This window comes from Pipra filicauda, unplaced genomic scaffold (genome assembly GCF_003945595.2).
Source record: "Pipra filicauda isolate LSUMZ 115617 unplaced genomic scaffold, ASM394559v2 scaffold120_size2142806_pilon, whole genome shotgun sequence".
Taxonomy (NCBI): Eukaryota; Metazoa; Chordata; class Aves; order Passeriformes; family Pipridae; genus Pipra; species Pipra filicauda.
In genome coordinates, this window is record NW_024103663.1 from 720,176 (window position 1) to 739,571 (window position 19,396).

A 19,396-nucleotide genomic window follows, 5' to 3' on the forward strand; every position below is an offset into this window, starting at 1 on the left:
CTGAGCTGATGAAAATCACACGTACCTCAAAAAGATGCTCTATTTTTATATTTAGGATACATTTCTTCAAAATAGTCAATGTGTGGAGGCTGGAGGATGTCGAGGGCAGAGAGTACCTAGGAAACACCACACAAGGTCAAGGCCTATTCCAGTCAAACAAAATAAATCCCTTTCAAAAAGACAGTCAGACTGCACCTTCCTGACATGACTTGGCTTTATTCTGCCCCACAAACAGACCAACGTTCTGTCTCACCAGGTGTGAGAGAGCAATAAACTCCAACACAGGGCAGAGGGCGATGGAGTATAAAAAAGCTCAGCACTGTAAGTGTGCCCAGCTGGCACAGCTCTGGGCAGCCTGACTGTTATCTAAGGCCTGAAATAAGATTGGGTAGAATTGTATTCACTGTCCATTTGCAAACATTTTGGAAGGGCAATTATGAATATCCTTCAATTCTTTATAATTTCATTTTTATAGTAACAGTAACATCTGAGTTTCCAGAAAAGCTGATAACTGTAAAATTAGAGAGCTCTTAAAGCATTTTAGATACTCTGCAACTTAAAAGAAAACACATTTCAGTTACAGAGAGCTCCATTTTACATTCAGGTTTTATCAAAGATTTCAAAATCACTTTGAATTTACTTACATTGTCATGCTTAAAAAAACACAACATCTTCAACTCCCGGAAGACCCTTTTACAAGAGACCAAATTTTGGAAGACGTTGGGCATCTTTTTGAGTGCAACTCTCTTTCCATCCCGTGGATCTGTTACTGACCTACAGAATAAAAGATTTAGAACATCACATACTCCTGCTAGACAATTTTTCTAAATAAGAAAACAATATTTTAGAGTTCTTGTCATTCTCAACTCAGACGGGGAGTCAAAACAGGGTGAAGACAAGTCTAGAGCATTAAAAAAAAAGCATTAATCCAAGGGCATTAAGCACTGTCCCAGAGCCTGTGTGCCACCACTGGGATCCCTCCTTGGTCAGAGCCCACACCCCCCAGCCACCCCAGAGGCTCTCCAGTGGTCACACACCAGTGTCCATTGCTTTATTCTTCCTCTCCCACGAGGGAAAACCACGTAACAATCCCATTCTGACAGAACACTGGCAAGTGTAAGACTAGTTATCACCAAATCACCTCACATCTGGAGAAGCAACAGCACATGGTATCTAAGTTTTCACACATGTAAAACAGGTGTAATACTGGTCTTTCTCCCACAGAACTTATGGGATGCAAGTATAGTAGCTCAGAAATTATAAGGTGCTTTGCAATGGCAAGTATTTTAATTTAAAATAATTAGATTCTGAAAATAGAATTTTATAATAAGAACCATAAAACTAGAGCAAGGAGATTATGGTGCCTCAATTCCCAATCCCAGTTTTTAAGGTGAGCTTCTCAAACCTCACTACAGAACAAAGTACATGCATATTTTTACTGGGATGACCAAAATAACTTTAATCTCAGTGCAGTGCTGAACCCACAGAAGAATCTACACCCAGCTGTGTATCCCAATGACTACACTGTCCTCAAAAAGTTCCTGGCTTTTCTCTCTCTCATGCAATTCCTCTACAGTGGACACCCAAGGCGGCTTCTTCTGTCTCACATCTGCGTTGTCTTAAACATCTTAGTTAAAAATGAGACTGGAGTGTTCAACTAGTCCCCTTAGCTCCCAGTGCCACATCTGCTTCCAAAACACAAACCAGCTCAGTCCCAACACCTCGTCCAGACACCTGTTAACCTGTTAGATGTTAACATTCGTGTTTTAACCAAGGGGCAGAGGGGACTTGGGAAAGGTGGTGTCAGACTATTTGTATGGTGGGAAATGGCTAAAAGGAATCTGAAAAGGTCTTCTATTCCATGATATATTCCCTGTGTTCTCCAGGACCTTTGCCTCTGCTCACACAGCTCTGCACCCCCACAGGCCACACTGAAACATCCCTCCCACCACACAGGGACTGCACCCAGAGGGCACAGGGACCTCGGGAACACACCTGCAAACCCAGGTTATTGTTCAGCACCATTTAGCACACTCTGGGCTGGCCTGTGGCTTTAGGGTCCAGCAGAGGCAGAGTCTGAAGGACACACACACAGGGGCCAGGCCAGGCAGTGGCTCACAAATTCACATCAATGTGATCCCAGCAGGAGCTCAGAGCTCCCACAGCTCACAAGGTCAGGCACCACTGATCAGCTAATTAGTGGCATTTTCTCTTTAGGAGGCAGCATTTCTGGCCCCCACCAAGTTTTACCAGCTTTAAAGGGGAAAAAAAAGAGGCCAGCAAGACACCAAACCTCTAACCTGCTAAAGTCAAGGTAAAAGGTGCTGAGTCCTGGGAACTAAAAAAGATATCATTAAATAGATATATTTGCTCCAAAATCAAAGGTGTATAATTTCATTCATAAAGCTCCTCCCTGAAGACACTGCAGATGGCACTGATTTACTCTCTTTCCCATTGGAGCTCTCACACTGTTGCTGACCACACACACACACACACAGCTGCTGCCAGGAGGATATTCCTGGATGGGCAGAATTCCAGGAGAGGATCCCAGTGATCACACACTGAGGTATCACACAGGTGTGAGGCCCGAGGTCTTTGACAACATGACACTTCCTCACAAAGGACTGGTAATGCCCAGGCAGAACACCAGCATGTTCTATTTGACAGCACAGTCACAAGAGCTGAAGGACTATCTTGGCTACAAAAACATGACACTCAAACTCTTCAGCATTTATTTTATGCTGTACTATGGCATGTTTCGGGCACACTCTGCATTTCCAGGCAGGGTCTGAAACTTAATACACTATTTTACAAGACCAGAAGTACCCCTCTGCCACTGCCCAAACCGAGGGAAACGTTCCAATTCAGAATAGCAGTGGGGCAAGACTGCAAAAGTAATATATTCAAAGTTAAAAATCTGAATCCAATTCATAGAAAGTCATCTCTGGAGTTCCCATAAACCAATGAAAACCAGGAAGTTTGAAGTGGAGGTCATTTCAAAACAATACCTAAAATGGGATTTTTGGTGGACTCATTTTCTGCAGCCTTTCTGCTACAAAATGATGGTGGCTGCATAAAACACCAGAATCAACAGTCAGCTTTTACCAAAACCAGTTCAGATTGAAACTAAATCTTGGGACGTGGAAGTTGACCATCTACAGTCAAGTAAGTTCATATCTGCTATGCAGAGAGCCACGAGGCACTTCACAGTTGCCTTAATTAAAGTTCTCACATCAATGCTAAGTACACACTAACAGTAATACAATCTGCATAATTTTTTTTCCTATTGGTATTAGCCTGAACTTTGTCTAACCCCCTTCCTAATTCCTTTATCAAAAGTTTTACAAAGGAACACATTTTAAAATAAACATTATCTCGGAGAGCTTGTATGTATAGGAAAGTAATTGATGCATGCCTGAAAATTCTTCCAACCACTACCCCCAAAAATATGAATGGATATCCCTCTTCTTCTCCTCTCTGACTGAAGGCACAGAGTCAAAGATTTTGAGCTCAGATTCCCCAGTTTCTCAGATTTTCCTGATGCTGAGCCTCACTTAGGAAAACTGTCAGCTTTCTACCTCCAAGTACCAGACCTCTTTAGTTTAGTTTAGACATTTATCTGGGAATACTAAATTCTGTTCAGTCAGAACATAACCAGGGATCAGTGTCCTGTGGGCTCTCACGCTCCTCCCAGGACAGAGCTGTCCTGCTGCCTCATCAGGGACAGGGAAAGGTTTGATAAAACAGTTGGTCTGTAATCAAATAACACAAAAGTCTGATCTATGTTGAGAACTATCACAGATTTACTGATGCTCATTTTTTCTAGTTGTGGGACCCTTTTTGAGACTCAAAAATTGCTGAACATGTTGCAGAGCTGCTGAAGTTCCCCCCAGCTGTGCACATCAGGCCTGGTGTGGCTGTTCTCTGCTTTTCCAAATGCTTCCATCCAGTACCAATTCATTTTTCCTGGTGCCCTGGGGTAGTGTCCCATAGAGGAAGCAGTTAAACAGGGTTGCTGGGGCATTTGCATTTAAGGCCAATTTCTCTTTTTCTTTTAAATAACCCACTTCTACAGACAAGTGATGCTCACCTGCAGTGTCCAGCTGGGAAGAAATTCCTCTGCTCTTTCCCCCAGTAGCTGCAGCAATGTCACCCTGCCCCTCACCTCCCTGCCTTGGGAGCTTTGTACCATTCACCAGCAATTTCACTTCAAGGGGCAGCACAAAACTAACAGCCCAAGTTCTGAAGATCAGAACTGTCAGGCCTGAATTCCAAAGAACAGAAACAAGAAAGGAAGAAAGAAAATAGCCTGTTTGAAAACCTGGTATTTACAGCATCCAAAAAAAGATGCTGAAAATGTTGCTTTGTGTTTGTGTACAGTACTTACTTTGATACTAGCAAAATCATTATTTATAGCAATATGCTATCGGGTCACACATCCCCAAGAGAAACTAGAAAAGCAGGAAAATCTCCTAGGAGCTAATTGAGAGAACAGCTAGAAAGGCAGCTTTACTTACTGCTGCTCTCAGAAGAACACATTTCAATTCCCTCCTCTGCTCTGTGAGGACATTCCAGCCCGGGTGAATCCCGCAGCAAAGGGCCCAGCAGGCAGGAGTGATCCATCACTCAGCACAGCCTGGGCTTTCAAGATACTACTGAAGGCTCAAAGGGTTCGCTTATTAAGCACCAACTGTAGCTGGGGATAAGGAGATCAGAGACCAAGATTCGAACCAAAAATAACTTAGCAAAAATTATATAGAGATATGGGGCAAAAAATAAGTTAATAAATAGAATTTGGAAGGGGGGGGGATATGAAGGCAGACAGTTCAGCTGTCACCAAGCCTTTAGGAGTGACACAGAACAGCGACCCAGAGCTGGCAGATCCAGCACCAAACACCACGAGTGGAGTCACCCCAGAGCCCCCTCAGAGCCCCCCATCTCTCGAGGTGACAGAGCTGGGCCAGCACAGGGCTGGGGCAAAGGGCCACACGGAGAGTTCTGGGGAGCAGGTCACAAGCACAGCAGCAGAGCAGGCCCTGGGTCCTGCCAATGCAGCCCCTGAACTGCAGCTGGGTGCCCTGTGCAGAAGGGCCTCTCTTCTGCCATCAGAAACCTCTTGTTTTGCTGATTATACATAATATACATATACATGTCTTATTTAAGAACTACAGTAAAAGTTTATAAAATAGTCTGACATGGAACATACCAAGAAAAAAGATGCTTTACAAACCCTGCAGCTTCTACTTACATTGCAGGCTAATCGTGCCAGAAATAATACAATTTTAAAAACTAATAGGACTATAGAAGGGATTAATGACACAATCCAGACCTCTAGTTAAATGTTTTCAAAGACAATCCTTATCTCAAAGAATCCTTGCGGGCATTCATGCGTTTCAATTATGCATTATAAGCCTTTAGCAACTCTCTGCCCTGCTGATGGCAAATTTTCAAGGTGGAGACTTTGCCAACAGTGACTTTTTCTCTCCCTGAATCCAGGTCAAGGCATACACATTGTTCTGTAGTTTCAACTGGTAGAAAAACAAGTTTGTGACTGCTCCGTGCAATTATTACACAGGAGTGAGATAATGAAAGAATGTTCTCAGGGGCGGTGTGGGAAACTGCTGGGAGTTTGTTCTACAGGGGAAGCCAGCCTGCCTTCACATATAGAACACCTATAAACTTACATCAGGACTTACCAGAAGGAGGGGGATTTAACAGGATTACTCTGCAAGTTTTTCTTATTAGTCAGTGAACTTTTTTCCTCAGTTGCTTGACTCTTAATCACCCAGGCTTTTCCAGAAAGCCTTACTCTGAGATATGTAACCGCCCTGGTCCCACCAGCATTTCAGCTGCTCACCCAGGCATGTTTGACACACCACTTCTAAACAAATAACGCAGCTCATACTCAAGGGCATGTGACACCAACACAGCATTTCTTCAGTACACGGTGCTGCAATCAATCACAGCTTGGCATATCTCAAAATATGGGATGACATTAAAAATCTTAGGAACATTCACAAACCCAAAAGACTCCCAAGGCTAAAGCAGAAAGGCACGGAAAGGGTGTGCAGTTATCAAATCTCTTATCTGGGAAATGCTTGATTGGGTACATAAAATTTGCACATGGAATAGGCCATGACACCCAGAACCTTATTCTCTGTAGAATCACTGCCAGGCACTGAGCCCTACCAAAACATGACAAAAACTGATCTACAACATTTAGTGGACTATCGGGTAGCAGAGGCAGAGGTGAGGAAAGCAAGCACACAAGTGTGAAATCATTAAGAAAATAAAAGAGTGTATGTATACACATTTAACAGTGGATTTCTTACTGAAGGAAAAAAGCACATAGATTGAATTTTTAAGCAAAGGAAAGCAGCTGCTTTACCAGTTTGCTATTATAGAGGCTCACACACCACTGAGACAGGACAAAGGTGACGCTCCAGACTCTCCAATGACCTTGCCTATTAACAGCAGCACTGTGTCAGATCACAGACTGGACAGTCCATCTGGAACCATCCCACACTGGTTCGTGACCCACCAGTGTTCACCAGCACACATAAAACACATTTTAAGGCTCTGTGACAATTCCTAATGGAAGTTAAATTATTCAAATGCTAAATGGTTTTGTCCGACTTCAGCAGCCTGTCCGTTTTCCAGCCCAAAGCTCCAAGTGTGGCTCCCTGACCTGGGGAATGGCTGCTGCCAGCTCCAGCCTGCAAACAGCTGTGCTGGCACAGGGACACAGGGAGCAGGGAACAAGGCCCTGAGACAAAGGGAGGACAGACAGATGCTTGTTCAGGAACAATGGCAGCCTAAGCATATGTCAAAGAGGATCTAAGTCAGCCCCACCAGCTCTGCAGAGTGAATAAGGAGAGGGAGAGGTGGAATTAATCTCTTTTCAAGGGCTCTTGGATAACACATGAACTGCTTCTCTAAAGGTGCCTCACCCCAGCAGTGAATGCAGAGAACCAGCTCAAAGTGGAGCCTCCCTGTACACAACCAATGTCCCGATTTGAGGACCCTGACTTTGGAATGTCACTCCAGGCTTCCCTCCCTGTGCCCAGCCAGAGTGTGCTGTGTGGCAGAGCCCACCGTGTGGCAGAGCCCACTGTCTGCCAGAGCCCACCGTGTGCCAGAGCCCACCGTGTGCCAGAGCCCACTGTCTGCCAGAGCCCACCGTGTGCCAGAGCCCACTGTGCCCTGTCCTGGCAGGGAGCTGACCTAGGCTCCCCTCCAGGAGCGACCAGAGCCGGATCATCAGGAGGGAGCGAGGCTTTGTTTTGGTTGGATTTCTCTCAACAACAGAGTTTTAGCACACACACTCATGCAATTAGCCTGGCATTATAATGGGTTTTACCCTCTGGCTGTACATGCATTGTCTGAGAGATGCAAAAGCTGATACAATCCCGTTTAAGGGAGATATTCATAGTCACTTCAGCTATAATTTTTAAAGGAAAAGCCACCCACAGATACGTTACTAAAAGGAGGAAAATATTACAGTAAAGTAGTGTCCAGGCCTCTTCACTTTATTGCTCTCTGGAAAGCTGCTCTAAACTTACAGCACAAGGCCTTTCCCCACTAAGGAAGAATAAAAATGGGAATAAAAGCTCAGATATTCACAGCATCATGGGTGCTGAAAGAGAAGCAGGAGTCAGAGAAGCACACTGGATCCAAGGATGAACACTGAATCCAAGGATGACTCCCCATCCGAGTGAGGAACAGCACTGACCAAAGGTGGATCCTGCACCCACCCAGTGGCCAGAGACACAACTTCAGGGATATTTCTTATCTTCCCTGTGAGCTACATTAAATATCTGCTTCCCCCAGGGAGCTATTCCGGGCCCAGGAGGCACATGTAACACAAACACTGGCATGGACAAAGAGTAACCACCTATTCACACCAGCAGTTTGGGGACTTCAAAACAATTCCAAACCACTGCATCAAACCACTGCCTACAAAAAGCCCCAGTAGCTGCACCATAGAAGAGTATGAACCACTGGGGCAGAGTTGGTATTGACAGCAGAATTTTTAGCACACAAGCACGGGAAAATAAGGTTTCATTGTTAGAAGACATTATCAAAAAGAACAGCTGTTATTTTTCAAGCTATTTAAGCACTGGATGTGCTGTTAATGATTTTCAGGTCACTACTGCTCTGCAGCAGCCTCCAGCTGGCAATACTTCAAAGATCCTAAAATGAAATATTAACAGTGGGTAAAAAAAAAAAATCTTTATTTTGAGAGATAGGATATGAAAGCAAACTGAAAAAGAGAGCTGAAGAGATACTACTGAGCAAAACTTTGATTTCATTTGGACTTAACTTTGAGGCACAGACAGCCAAGTCGAGCTGGGGTGACACAGAGTGTAGGGACAGGGGGGAGAGCTCAACAGATCATCTCCCCCATTTCACCCACCCTTGGGGATCAGCTGCAGGAGTTTGGCTCCAGCTCCAGCACTCACTCCCACAACTGACCACTTGATATTAAACACACAAGAAGTCACTGGCAAACTGATATGGATTGATAAAAGTTGGGTGAAGGTGTTCACAGACAAAAGTAAAAACTTCTTAAGCTTTTAGACATCTGGAATCTATAAAAATATATTCCACCTGCTAAATATTTTCTTAATATTTAGGCAAGTAAAGTAGGTTTTGCATGCAGGAATTTGTGTTTGAACAGTTTGTGTGTGTTGTAAAGATACTGAACAGAAAATATGTTACTTAAGAAGATTACAAAAAAAGGCAATTTAATTAACTACTACCAATGTGCATTCTCAGCATTTCATTAAGTTTTCTCAACACACTCCATGGAATACTGTAAAGTAATCAAAAAATACCCAAAAGCACTTCAAAAAACCTGTAAGTTACTCCAAATATTCAAGTCTTTCTAACACATGCTCTCGAGAGCTGGGCTTTTTAGAGGTACAGGATCTGTCCAGGGAAAGAGCTGCCTGAATGTAAGCTCACAGATCTCACAGAGAACTCTCATGGAGACTGAAGAAAACATCCAGATTCCATTTCCACTAAAAGGTATTTTATGGGAAAGGGTTAAGCACCTTGGTTTCCCCAGCACACTTCAAAGGTATGCTTCATCCACTCCTGCTCAGCTGCCAAACCAGACCTCTCCAGAGCTCCTTTTCCAACCATCCATGTCCTAAAAAAGCCTTTTAATGTCGGGTCTAATCACACCCTCCAGCATGTGCACCATTATCACTTATTCTTTACAAATCAGAGCTAAAAGCAAAACTGATTACTGCAAGAAATCTGTCTCCTTGAACAAAAAGCGATTCAGAGTATCTTACTTAAAAGAAAGGAGAGAAAATTAGAGGGATACTGTTATGGTTAATATCTTTTAAAATGTTTAATTTGTCTTCCTTCATGGAAGCTTAAAATTGAACCTGCTTTCCAATTCAAGTTTATTTCACCATTTACACAAAATTTTCTGGCTATGCTTGAGACCTTTTTATCACTTCTCAACTGCCTTTATGAGCCACAGTTACAGTAGGTTACTACACCACATATGACATTTATTCAGATACATTTTTTAATTCCATAAAAACAATTCTTTTTTTTTTCAGTCAATGGCATAGCTCTGTAAGGTCTGCAGTGTTCATAAATAAATAATATGCCCAATAAACACATAAAGCTCCCTGTATTTTTGTACTTCTTTCTTCTTCATTTTTAAAGCGTATACCACAGTTACATGCACACTCCTGCCCCCATTCCCTGACCTCTATTCCCATTCCCACCAGCAAACCCAGAGAAACCCAAATGAGAAACCTTCTTCTCCACGTCCAACAAGCCTCCAGGCCTTGGCACAGTTCCTGGAGTATTTCTGCACCTCCAGAGCAAAGTAGGTTAATAAGGTCTCTGGTCACATCCTCTCAGACACCTCGTTTCCTGCAGGAACCCCCCCAGCCCCTGAGGTTCCACCAGCAGCTTTCCCTCCCCCCTCATCCTCCACCACCCCCTCCCTGGCGCGGGGGACACGGACACAGCAAACCCACAGAAACAGGCACTGAGCTCCTTTTTGCCCCTTGGCCGCAGAGAAGCCCCACAATAACCCCCTGGAGCAGCTCAGCCCCCGCAGTGGATCCCCCCCACTCTCCCCCAGGGACACCTGTCCTACTTCAGCCATTCCTTTCTCACACAATCACTCGGGCCCTTTCCCAGCACACAGAAAACCAGCACTTCCAAGTGATCCCACTTCAGTGCTCCCTGCTCCCACCAAGGGCAACAGCTGCATCTGCTGGTTCAGGACCAAGCCTCAGGACTTTGATAGATCTGTATATGTACAAATATATATGTATATATGTTTGAGGCCCATAGTACCTTTTAATTTCATGAATTACTCCTATTCATATTCATCTCTCCAAATTCTGTAGTGATGATAAATCTAGGAACATTCATCAAGATTTTTACCTGGAAGAGGCAAATCTTATTTATTGATCTTTAAAGTTTCAATTTATCCTGCCCATTCTTTATTCTGTTAAATGCAATAATACAGAACACAGAATTGCAACTCAGAATGCTTCATAACTGACACTCTCTCTTCCATCTCCTTTGCCAGGAATTACTTTAGACAACAGTATTTCATTTATCTGTCTTGCACAGGAACGGATATTAGAATCACAGAACTTTAAAATATTATTTAAAATACACATTAAGCCTATCAGATACTGTAATTCCCAACCCCAACACTTCCCAATGGCCAAAGTAAACACTAACTAGAGATGTCTCAATTCCCTCTTTTTTTTTTTCCTATGGAAAGATTTCTATGTAATCAACCCTGCCCAGTCATTTGTTCTCTGAATTACAGTGGAACAGAATGGACAAGTCAAAACATAGGTGTGAAATAAATAAATCCATAACCTCTACAGCCCAAAAGTCTACAAGATGCTTTAGGGTTACAGGATACTTTTGGAACATGAAAGAAGTGCTTTTTATCTCAGTTAATGCTAATGAGGATTTAAGAAAGACCCACAACATCACAAAGAAGAGGTAAAAAAAATTTTTACAAAATCAGGCTTCTCTTTATTCCCGGGGAGTTTAAAGACACAGCAGCTCCCCACTGCCACGGACCAGTGAACAATCCTGTCACATACCATCAAATCTCACGGGGCCGGGAAAATTCCACCTATTTCCTTGACAGTCTCAGTTACACGGGAGCCACAACCACTCCTTCTCAAAAGGCAGTTTGAGAAGCACGAGGACATCAGAGTGACCCCCCGAAGTGAGGGTGAGCAGCACCCCTGAGTGACCAGCCTGCTGAGGGCAGGAGAGAGTTTAAAATTCCCTCGTGTCTGTAGGAGCAGAGCGTGTAACCAATGGACTTCCATGAGAGATCCTTTGGTTACTACTCAGACGCCTGAAATACTGTAAAATCTGCACATTTACACCTTCAGGCAAACGACCCAACACTGTTCCTGTGGTGGTCCAGGGCCAGGGGACCCGAGGCGCTGGAGCAGCCCTGGAGCACTCGAGGAGGCAGCACAAGGACAGGGCTCCTCGGCCCTTTCCTCTCCTTTAAAACTCACCCACAATGGGCCACCTCAGAGACCTCTTGAAAACACTACGAGATCTCCAAGGAAAGTGTGTTTCTCCCTCTTCCCTCCCAAAAAAACCCCAACAAAACCCAACCTGAGTTGTTAAAGCCAAACCCACTGACATCCTACAATGCCGTTGACTTGGTCTCACAATTCCACCCAGAGAAATGCTGAGGTCTGACCTGCAGGGCTCCTGTCTGACCCCCTCATTCCACAGCTGGATTCTGTCATCTCCATGAACTGACCTGAAAATCCTAATATATGCTTCTCTATTCCGAGTCTGCCAAAAACCTTGTGGTAACAGATGGAATCACTACCATGGGTGACATTCCAGGCAAATGACATTAATGGCTCTAAAACACTTCAAACCCAAAGTTTAAACAGTAGTTCAGGATGAAATAAAAATGATTACAGAAGGATTCCCTTTATTGGGTCATATGATAGGTGACAAAATCTCCTTGGGAACAACTGTGGGAGTGATGATATTTACATTTAATATTCAAATTACCAAACACCTGTCAGTTCTCAATGTTTCAGATGAAGTTTCAGATGAATAAACAGTAGTTTAAAAATTATAAGGTGACATGCCCAAGACAGAGATCAGAGAAAAAGCCACAAGTAGGTCAAAGCTGGTCCTGATTCTGTCAACATTCACCTACTTTTCTTCAACTGCTTCAGAAAACAATAAGCAATCCAAACCTAAAGAACATAAATGCTCTGCTCCTTCAGCAGGAGCAGAAGGGAAGCTGCAGCTCAGCTTATGGGCCTGGGTGAGGATGTCAGTGCCCTGCCAGCAAAAGCCCAGTGGAAGTCCTTAATCCTGATTTTTCAAGTGCAATCAATGAGCAAATATGTTCAGAAAAGCACTTTGATACCTTGAGGTATCTATAATAATTGAAAAAACAAATAAAAGCTGCTTTCCACTTCATAATTAAAAACTGCTTTTAGTTAAGCTGTTAGGTTGAACTCTTACTCTCTTCAATTAAATCAGGTGACCCAGGGTAAAATAGATTTTTTTTAATTTATTTTTGCCTCTCAGTGCTGCTGTAGGACATTCTCTGTTAGAACAGTGGTGCACAAAGACTGGCAGCACAAGGGATCTGGGCTGGCCTTGCTTTAGCCACTGACACAGAAGGATTTCCCAGGACACACAGACTCTCCCTCTCCACAAATAGTCCAGAGCTACATAAACTTCTTGCTCTGGCAAATCATAAATGGCAACTTTTAATGGCTTTAAGATTTAAACCTGGAAAGGATTCTAGCAGGTCTTCATTTCCCACTCCTTTGCTGCAGTTCATGATATGAACATTCCCTGGTGCAGCAGCACTGCCAGAGCAGTAACGACACAGGACCCTGTCCCTTTAACAGCAATTACCACGCGGGAGCCTCTGCCCCCGACAATTTGAATTTAGACATAAAAATAAAGTAGATGCTAGTTATTACTCACTCTGGCTATTTCACTTTAAGGGCTGAGTAGTTTTTTTTTAAACAGCCCTTGGTTGGTTCTGGTTTGGTGGTTGGGTTTTTTTTTTCATTTCCATATGCTGAACTAGAGGAAAACATAACCCACTAAACTCCACTGTCCTCTACCTGCACATCCTGTGAACAGCAGCAGCTTTGAGAATGCTGGCTTGGAGGACACGTGCCCTCAACAAAACTATTGGCAGATGTTCATTTTCAGGTCTGTTCCTGTTTGTTCTGATATGTCCTTGCCACTGAAACAGGACTCTTGACTTGAAAAATGTGAATTGAACAGGAGACTCCCCACTCTTGTTTAAAAACAAACAAACAAACAAACAAAAATAGCATCTCAAATCTTCTCACATTGTTTTGACTGTCTTTTATTTTTTTTTATGTCCATGAAGAGTCCAGAGCAGGTTTGCAGCTTTCCAAGCCTTCCCCACAGCAGTGACTGAGGACAATCCGTGTGTGACCCTGGGCAGTCCTGCATTATCCACATCCATTTGAGGAATATCACGGCTTTCCACGACCTACTTGATCCACGTCCTTTCCCTCACTCAGAACAATAACAAAAAGAATAATCTTGCTTCATCAACATACCCACAAGCTACAAATCAGCATCAAGGAGGTCTGGCCTAAAGGACTGCAAACACACCAGGGAGAACACAGGAGAGTCACAAAGCACTGGGAGATTCAGGAAATTCTCTTCTTCATTTAACCAAAAAACACTAGCCTAGGAATGGATAAAATTAAGGAAGATGGATTGCCAGCAGTCTGGGAATAATGATACATCCTATTCCTTGTCCCAAAAACTGCAAGAACTCCTCGCTCCAAAGCAATGCTCTGGAGTAAACGAGAGCTCACAGAAACACCCAAAGAGAAGTTGTATTGCTGGATGGAAACAGCCTTTAGAACAATGCCTTTGTTCTGTCACTGTCCAATCTCTGGGGGGAAAAAGCTCTTATTTAGGGCTTTCAAATAGTCTTGCACGGGCCTCCAAGGGCCTTTAAAAACAAAGGCAGGAGGAAGCCAAACAGGTACTCAGTTAAAAGGCAGAGACACACTCTTGTGCTCAGAAGTCAGTGACCTGTGAGCTCTACTCCACACAGAAGTGCCCTACATCAATCAAAGGCTTCAAAATGGACTTTTCTGTATTTCCTCTAATATACTGTAACCCATTAATTAGGAACCAAAACAGCTAAAGGTGAATAAAATGGTTTTCAGTGCAGCAAAGCCCCCTGCCCCAGAGCACCACCAGACTCTGTTCCCTCACCTACACGAGTGCCAGCACAGACCCCAGCAATGCTGCAGGGGAAGAACATTGCTCAGGGCTGAAAATTGTTACTGCCTTTATGCAACAAGTTTTGCTATTCATAGACAAATATTCTTCAATAGTCACACAATTTTACATTAAATAAAACAGTAACATGCATTATCTGCAGTAACAAACCCCATGCACACTGCCAAGGGAGAAGGGACAGCCAGGTGCTCTTCAGAGAAAACATAATAATTTAGATCAAAGCCTGAATAACTACTTGGCCACCAGTTAAATACCGTGCCCAGCTTTACTGGTGCCATTTAGCAAAGGCTCTGTCCTGACACCACTTTCACGTTGTGCAATGAAGAAAACTCTGAGAGCACCTCCTGGTGGTACCCAGATAATGGAGACAAACTGCCAGGAACCAGGAACAGATTTAGGATTAAAATTTGGAATAGCATCATTCCAAAATGACAAGGAAATTGCATCGGTTTCTCTGGGGAGCAATTTTTTTTCACCTATTAAAATGTATTTGCATATGAAAGAGAATGGGGAAAGAAAATCCTTCTCTAGAGTCCAAGGATTCCTACAGTTCCCAGTATATTCTACTTTTCCACAAAAATTTCCTGTAAGAGTTCTTGAACAGAAAGCTCTGATTTTTTAAATTTTTTCCCCAATAAATACCATCATAACATGTTCTAAGACAATTAAAGAAATAAGAGAAGATGTGTTCTACAAAATGATTCTGCTATAACCATTCTGGTGTTATATCCAACAGCATAAAGAGCATAAAAATTCCACTCACACACAAATGCTTCCAAGCCTTTATAAAAACCCACCATATCAGGAAATTAAAGAACGATAGCACCAGCACACACTGATTCTGCCACAGCCCTCAAGATTAAGGCTCAGATTCTTACTAAGCACTTTTAAAGACATGGCCATATTCCAGAGCCAGCTGTAGCCATGGAAGTTGTTTCATATCAGGGCTGATGATATAAGTCTGCCTTCATTTATCCATCACTCTCACATAACAGAAGAAGATGCAGCTTTAAATACTAAAATGAAGTCCAGATTATTCTGGTGGGTTTGGTGTTTGAGCAGCACCTTGGTCTCTGTCTGTAGCCCCCCCCCCTGAAGTTTTATGCTGGGTTTGGTCAAATACTATTACCAATAAATAAATGCATTAACCCCAGAAGGCTTTGTTCTTTCCACACGTTTGTACTGCCTGTCATAAGCCGCTTCCATGTAAGCATCTCTACCTCACTCAGAGGTCTACTTTTACAAAGCTGGGTGCAACAGTTACTCTGAGTCCCCACACAGCAAAACTTACAGCACCTACCACGGGATTTTCTAGCACTCAAATTAAAGTTCTTTGTGGATTTTTAATATGCCTTTTAAAAACAATTACTGATTATATTAATGAACACAAACTCTGCTTAAGCAAGCTCTCCACACCTTTGAGCCAGCTTCTCCCACAAGAACAGCTGCACGTTACCTACTCCAGACCAGAAGGCAGAACTTTCCAGAGGATTAAAGATACATGAGACCCATATACAACCATTACAAATCATCAAAAACCAAACATATCCCAGAGGCTTCCTCTGCTTTACCTGCCCAAAGCTCCTCTACTTCACCTGCCCAAAGCTATTTTCTCTTCCAATGCCGTTGTTCCCCAAGAAATGAAGCAGCCCAGGCACATCCAGCAGCCTCCTCACACCCCCTGTTCCTGCCTTATCTCCTGCTCAGGGGGATCCCCAGGCTGGGCTGCACCTCCCATCACACCCCCCATCACAGCCCACCTCACACCCCCCATCACACCCCCCATCACACCTCCCATCACACCCCCCATCACAGCCCACCTCACACCCCCCATCACAGCCCACCTCACACCCCCCATCACAGCCCCCTCACACCCTCCAGCCCACCTCACACCCCCCATCAGCCCAGCCCACCTCACACCCCCCATCACACCCCACCTCACAGCCCACCTCACACCTCCCCATCACACCCTTCACAGACACCAAGCCCACCTCACACCCCCCATCAGAGCCCACCTCACACCCCCCATCACACCCCACCTCACAGCCCACCTCACACCTCCAGCCCTTCACAGACACCAAGGGCTCCGTGTTTGGATCAGGGAAACCCACAACTTAAACCCCTCTACAGAGAGATTAAGTGGGGGGGAGGGAAAGAACATCTGAAATACGTCTTCTGGAAAATCAATATTAGACTGAGAGCCAGTCACAAGCTGTTACATTTGCAGAATTCAGAGGAAAAAGGAGAAACCAGCGAATGCTACCAGGATCTAACTGGATTATCAGCACCCAGTCCTGTGTGGATACAAACAGCATCAAGGTCTGCAGGTGCTGCAAAGCAACTTGCATTTCAAGTGACCTGTGAAATGCTGACCTTGGCATAATTTACAGTGAACTAATTTATCCCAAATGGTCCTTGCCCAACTTTGAGGAAAAAAAAAAAAGTTATCCACATTTCTTCCTTCTTGCATCATCTTACAAGACAAAAATGAACAACCTCATTGGGTAGAATTTCACCTAATCCCAACGTCTAATTTCAGTGCAAGGAGTTATTATATCCATTTCATTTAATTCACTCCATTTGGGGAACGGCCATTTAAATGTTAACAGAATTCTTCTTTTCAGGAAATTTGAAAAAAACACCCACCCAACTTAAACATATAAGCTTTGCAAAATTTCCCATATTAAAAAAAAACTGAATCAGGTCATTGTTCTACTACATTTCTTCACAAATAGAGTCAGAAACCAATTTAGATAAAGCAATCCTGTAAAAACTACTGACATGGCGATCCAAGAGAATCACCTGCAGCTCCTTCCATTGTGCTGGTGAGTGTGAAACCCAATCCCCACTCTGCTCTGAGCCTGCCCAAGGCCACTGCTGCCTCCTTTGCCTGGGGCATCCTCATGGTTTCCTCCAAGAAGTAACTGGATAAAAACGACTCAGTCTCTTTCTTATGAAATCACTCTCTACCTGCATCAGACACCCAAGACAACAGAAAAACTCACTGAAGTAGAACACAAGAAGTGAAAAACTGTTGTGGTTTAACCCCAGCCAGCAGCTCAGCCCCACAGAGCTGCACAACGGCAACGGGGAGACAAACACCACCACCCCAAACGTCCCCTTCCTCCCTCTTCCCCAGCTTTACACACTGAGCAGGATGGAACACGGCCTGGAACATCCCTGGGGCCTGAGGGATCCCCTCCCCAGCCTCCTCAGGGTGGGGTGAGGAGCAGAACAGCATCAGCAGTCTCAGCAATAACGAAAACAGCCCCGGGTTAGGAACCCTGTTTTCAGCACAGATCCAAACCACAGCCCCATACCAGGTCCTAGGAAGAAAATTAACTCCACCCCACCAAAACCAGCACAAACCCCCAAAAGCCAGTGGTGAGAGCAGTGCTGCTGAGTGGTGCCACAGCAGTGGGCAGTGAGAACAACATTCCTACCACAGCTCCTACTGACCACGTTTGCATGCTGGACTAGAACAACCAACCAGGGGGAATCCTTTCCAGCTGGAAATCTCTGCTCCCATTTTCTGTTACAGTCTATGTACACAAAGCAGACTTGTCATTTGAATGGGAAAGCTTCATATTTACCTGGATCAGTGAGGGTTCCCAGCAGCACTAAACACAACAGCAATACTGACAGCTGAATTCCCCCAAATAACCTCAAATGATTTTTTTTAAACTATTTCTGTTCATTTTATTTAATACTTCTTAACATTTTTGTGGTCCATTACTGAAAGCAAATTCCACACCAAAAATCAACACATCAAACAGTAGATGTTTTCCACTCCTAAGAAAAACCCTGAGTTATATTCCTGGTTCACACTTTTGCTGCATCTTAGCCAGCTGTAACATCAGTATTTCAAAAGGCTCTTTGATTGGTCTTTAGTTTGAATGTTTGTAGGGATCTTGGCATGGATTACTCCTCCCAGAGCCTCTCTATCCAATTCTGGTGGATATTCTGTCCCACCCATGGGAGGTACCACGTCCTGCTCACAGTTTCCCATTTCTGCTCAGTCTCACAACCAGAGTTCCGGGATAAACTTGAGTACTTTTGTAACTTTAGGCTGTTACAAAATATCACATTAAATACTTTAAAGCAAACAACTGCCCACCTAAATGTTAATTAACAGGGGACATTTCCTGATGGTTAAGTACTGTCTTCTGCTAACAGGTGAGGTTTGAGGGACTGGAAAAAGATCCCGATACAAACAGCTTTAACTTAGGAAAAAAACCTCTCCCACCAAAAGTCTTAATGGGTCTCATAGAACACATTCCCATAATTCAGCTTTTGCTAAACTTTTCTTTTTTACCAGCCTGGGCTTTTGCATCTTTATTTGCATTAACTATGCAAAACATCGCTGTGGTTCGCAGCAATTTGAGACAGCAGAAGGGGAACTTCTGCCACTATTCAGACTTTTCTGAACACGTAACATCTTTTTTTCCCCCAGTGTACATTCTAGCAGTTTTGTCCCAAACACATTACCCCCACTGCATCCTTGCTCAGCAGGACACGTTCCTTTAAAGGAACAGGAGATTATCGGTTTATCCTGGAAACGTCTTTCCTGCTGCTGTGCTTAGTATCAGTGCTGGGATAAAACCCTCTTAAAATAGTTCCAGGGTCCAGGCAACAATCCACTGTATGCAGTAGTCTTTTGGATTTTACTGAGCAATGACTTTAGTGTTTTCAGGCCTTTGAAGGCCAGGACTGAACGGCAGATTTAGGCTAAATTATTTTTGAATTTTAATGTTACAGCAGCCTGTCCATAATGTCCTGTTGCAACATCAACAGCCAAACTGTTTGAAACGTTGTACTGCTGTGTGACTTCCTGAATAAAAAGGATTAGAACAACAGTCATTACTCATGTCTCCCTGCCCAGAATTGGGTTCCTCTTCCCTGGCCCAGGAACCCTGCGTGGGAACAGCAGAAGCACCTCTTGCAGAGGGACCAAGGCTTTACCCTCACTCCAAACCCCCCAGCCTTCGCAGCTTCCACAGATATATTTTTCTATTACCATTATTATCATTTTTTTAGGAATCCCACCAGATGGCAGCAGCATGTCTCCCCAGCAAAACTGGGAGCACTT

General features: G+C 43.8%; 1 protein-coding gene across 3 annotated transcripts in view; it reads right to left on the reverse strand.

Moving 5' to 3' along the window:
* NLK (nemo like kinase) overlaps positions 1-19,396 on the reverse strand; it is a 40,013-nt gene that overhangs the window by 14,647 nt on the left and 5,970 nt on the right. For all 3 annotated transcript variants that reach the window (XM_039387148.1, XM_027751670.2, XM_027751669.2), the window contains 2 exons: positions 645-774; positions 61-116 (listed from right to left, as the gene is read on the reverse strand). In XM_039387148.1, coding sequence (XP_039243082.1) covers positions 61-116; positions 645-774 — 186 coding nt within the window. The remainder of the gene's footprint in view (positions 1-60; positions 117-644; positions 775-19,396) is intronic.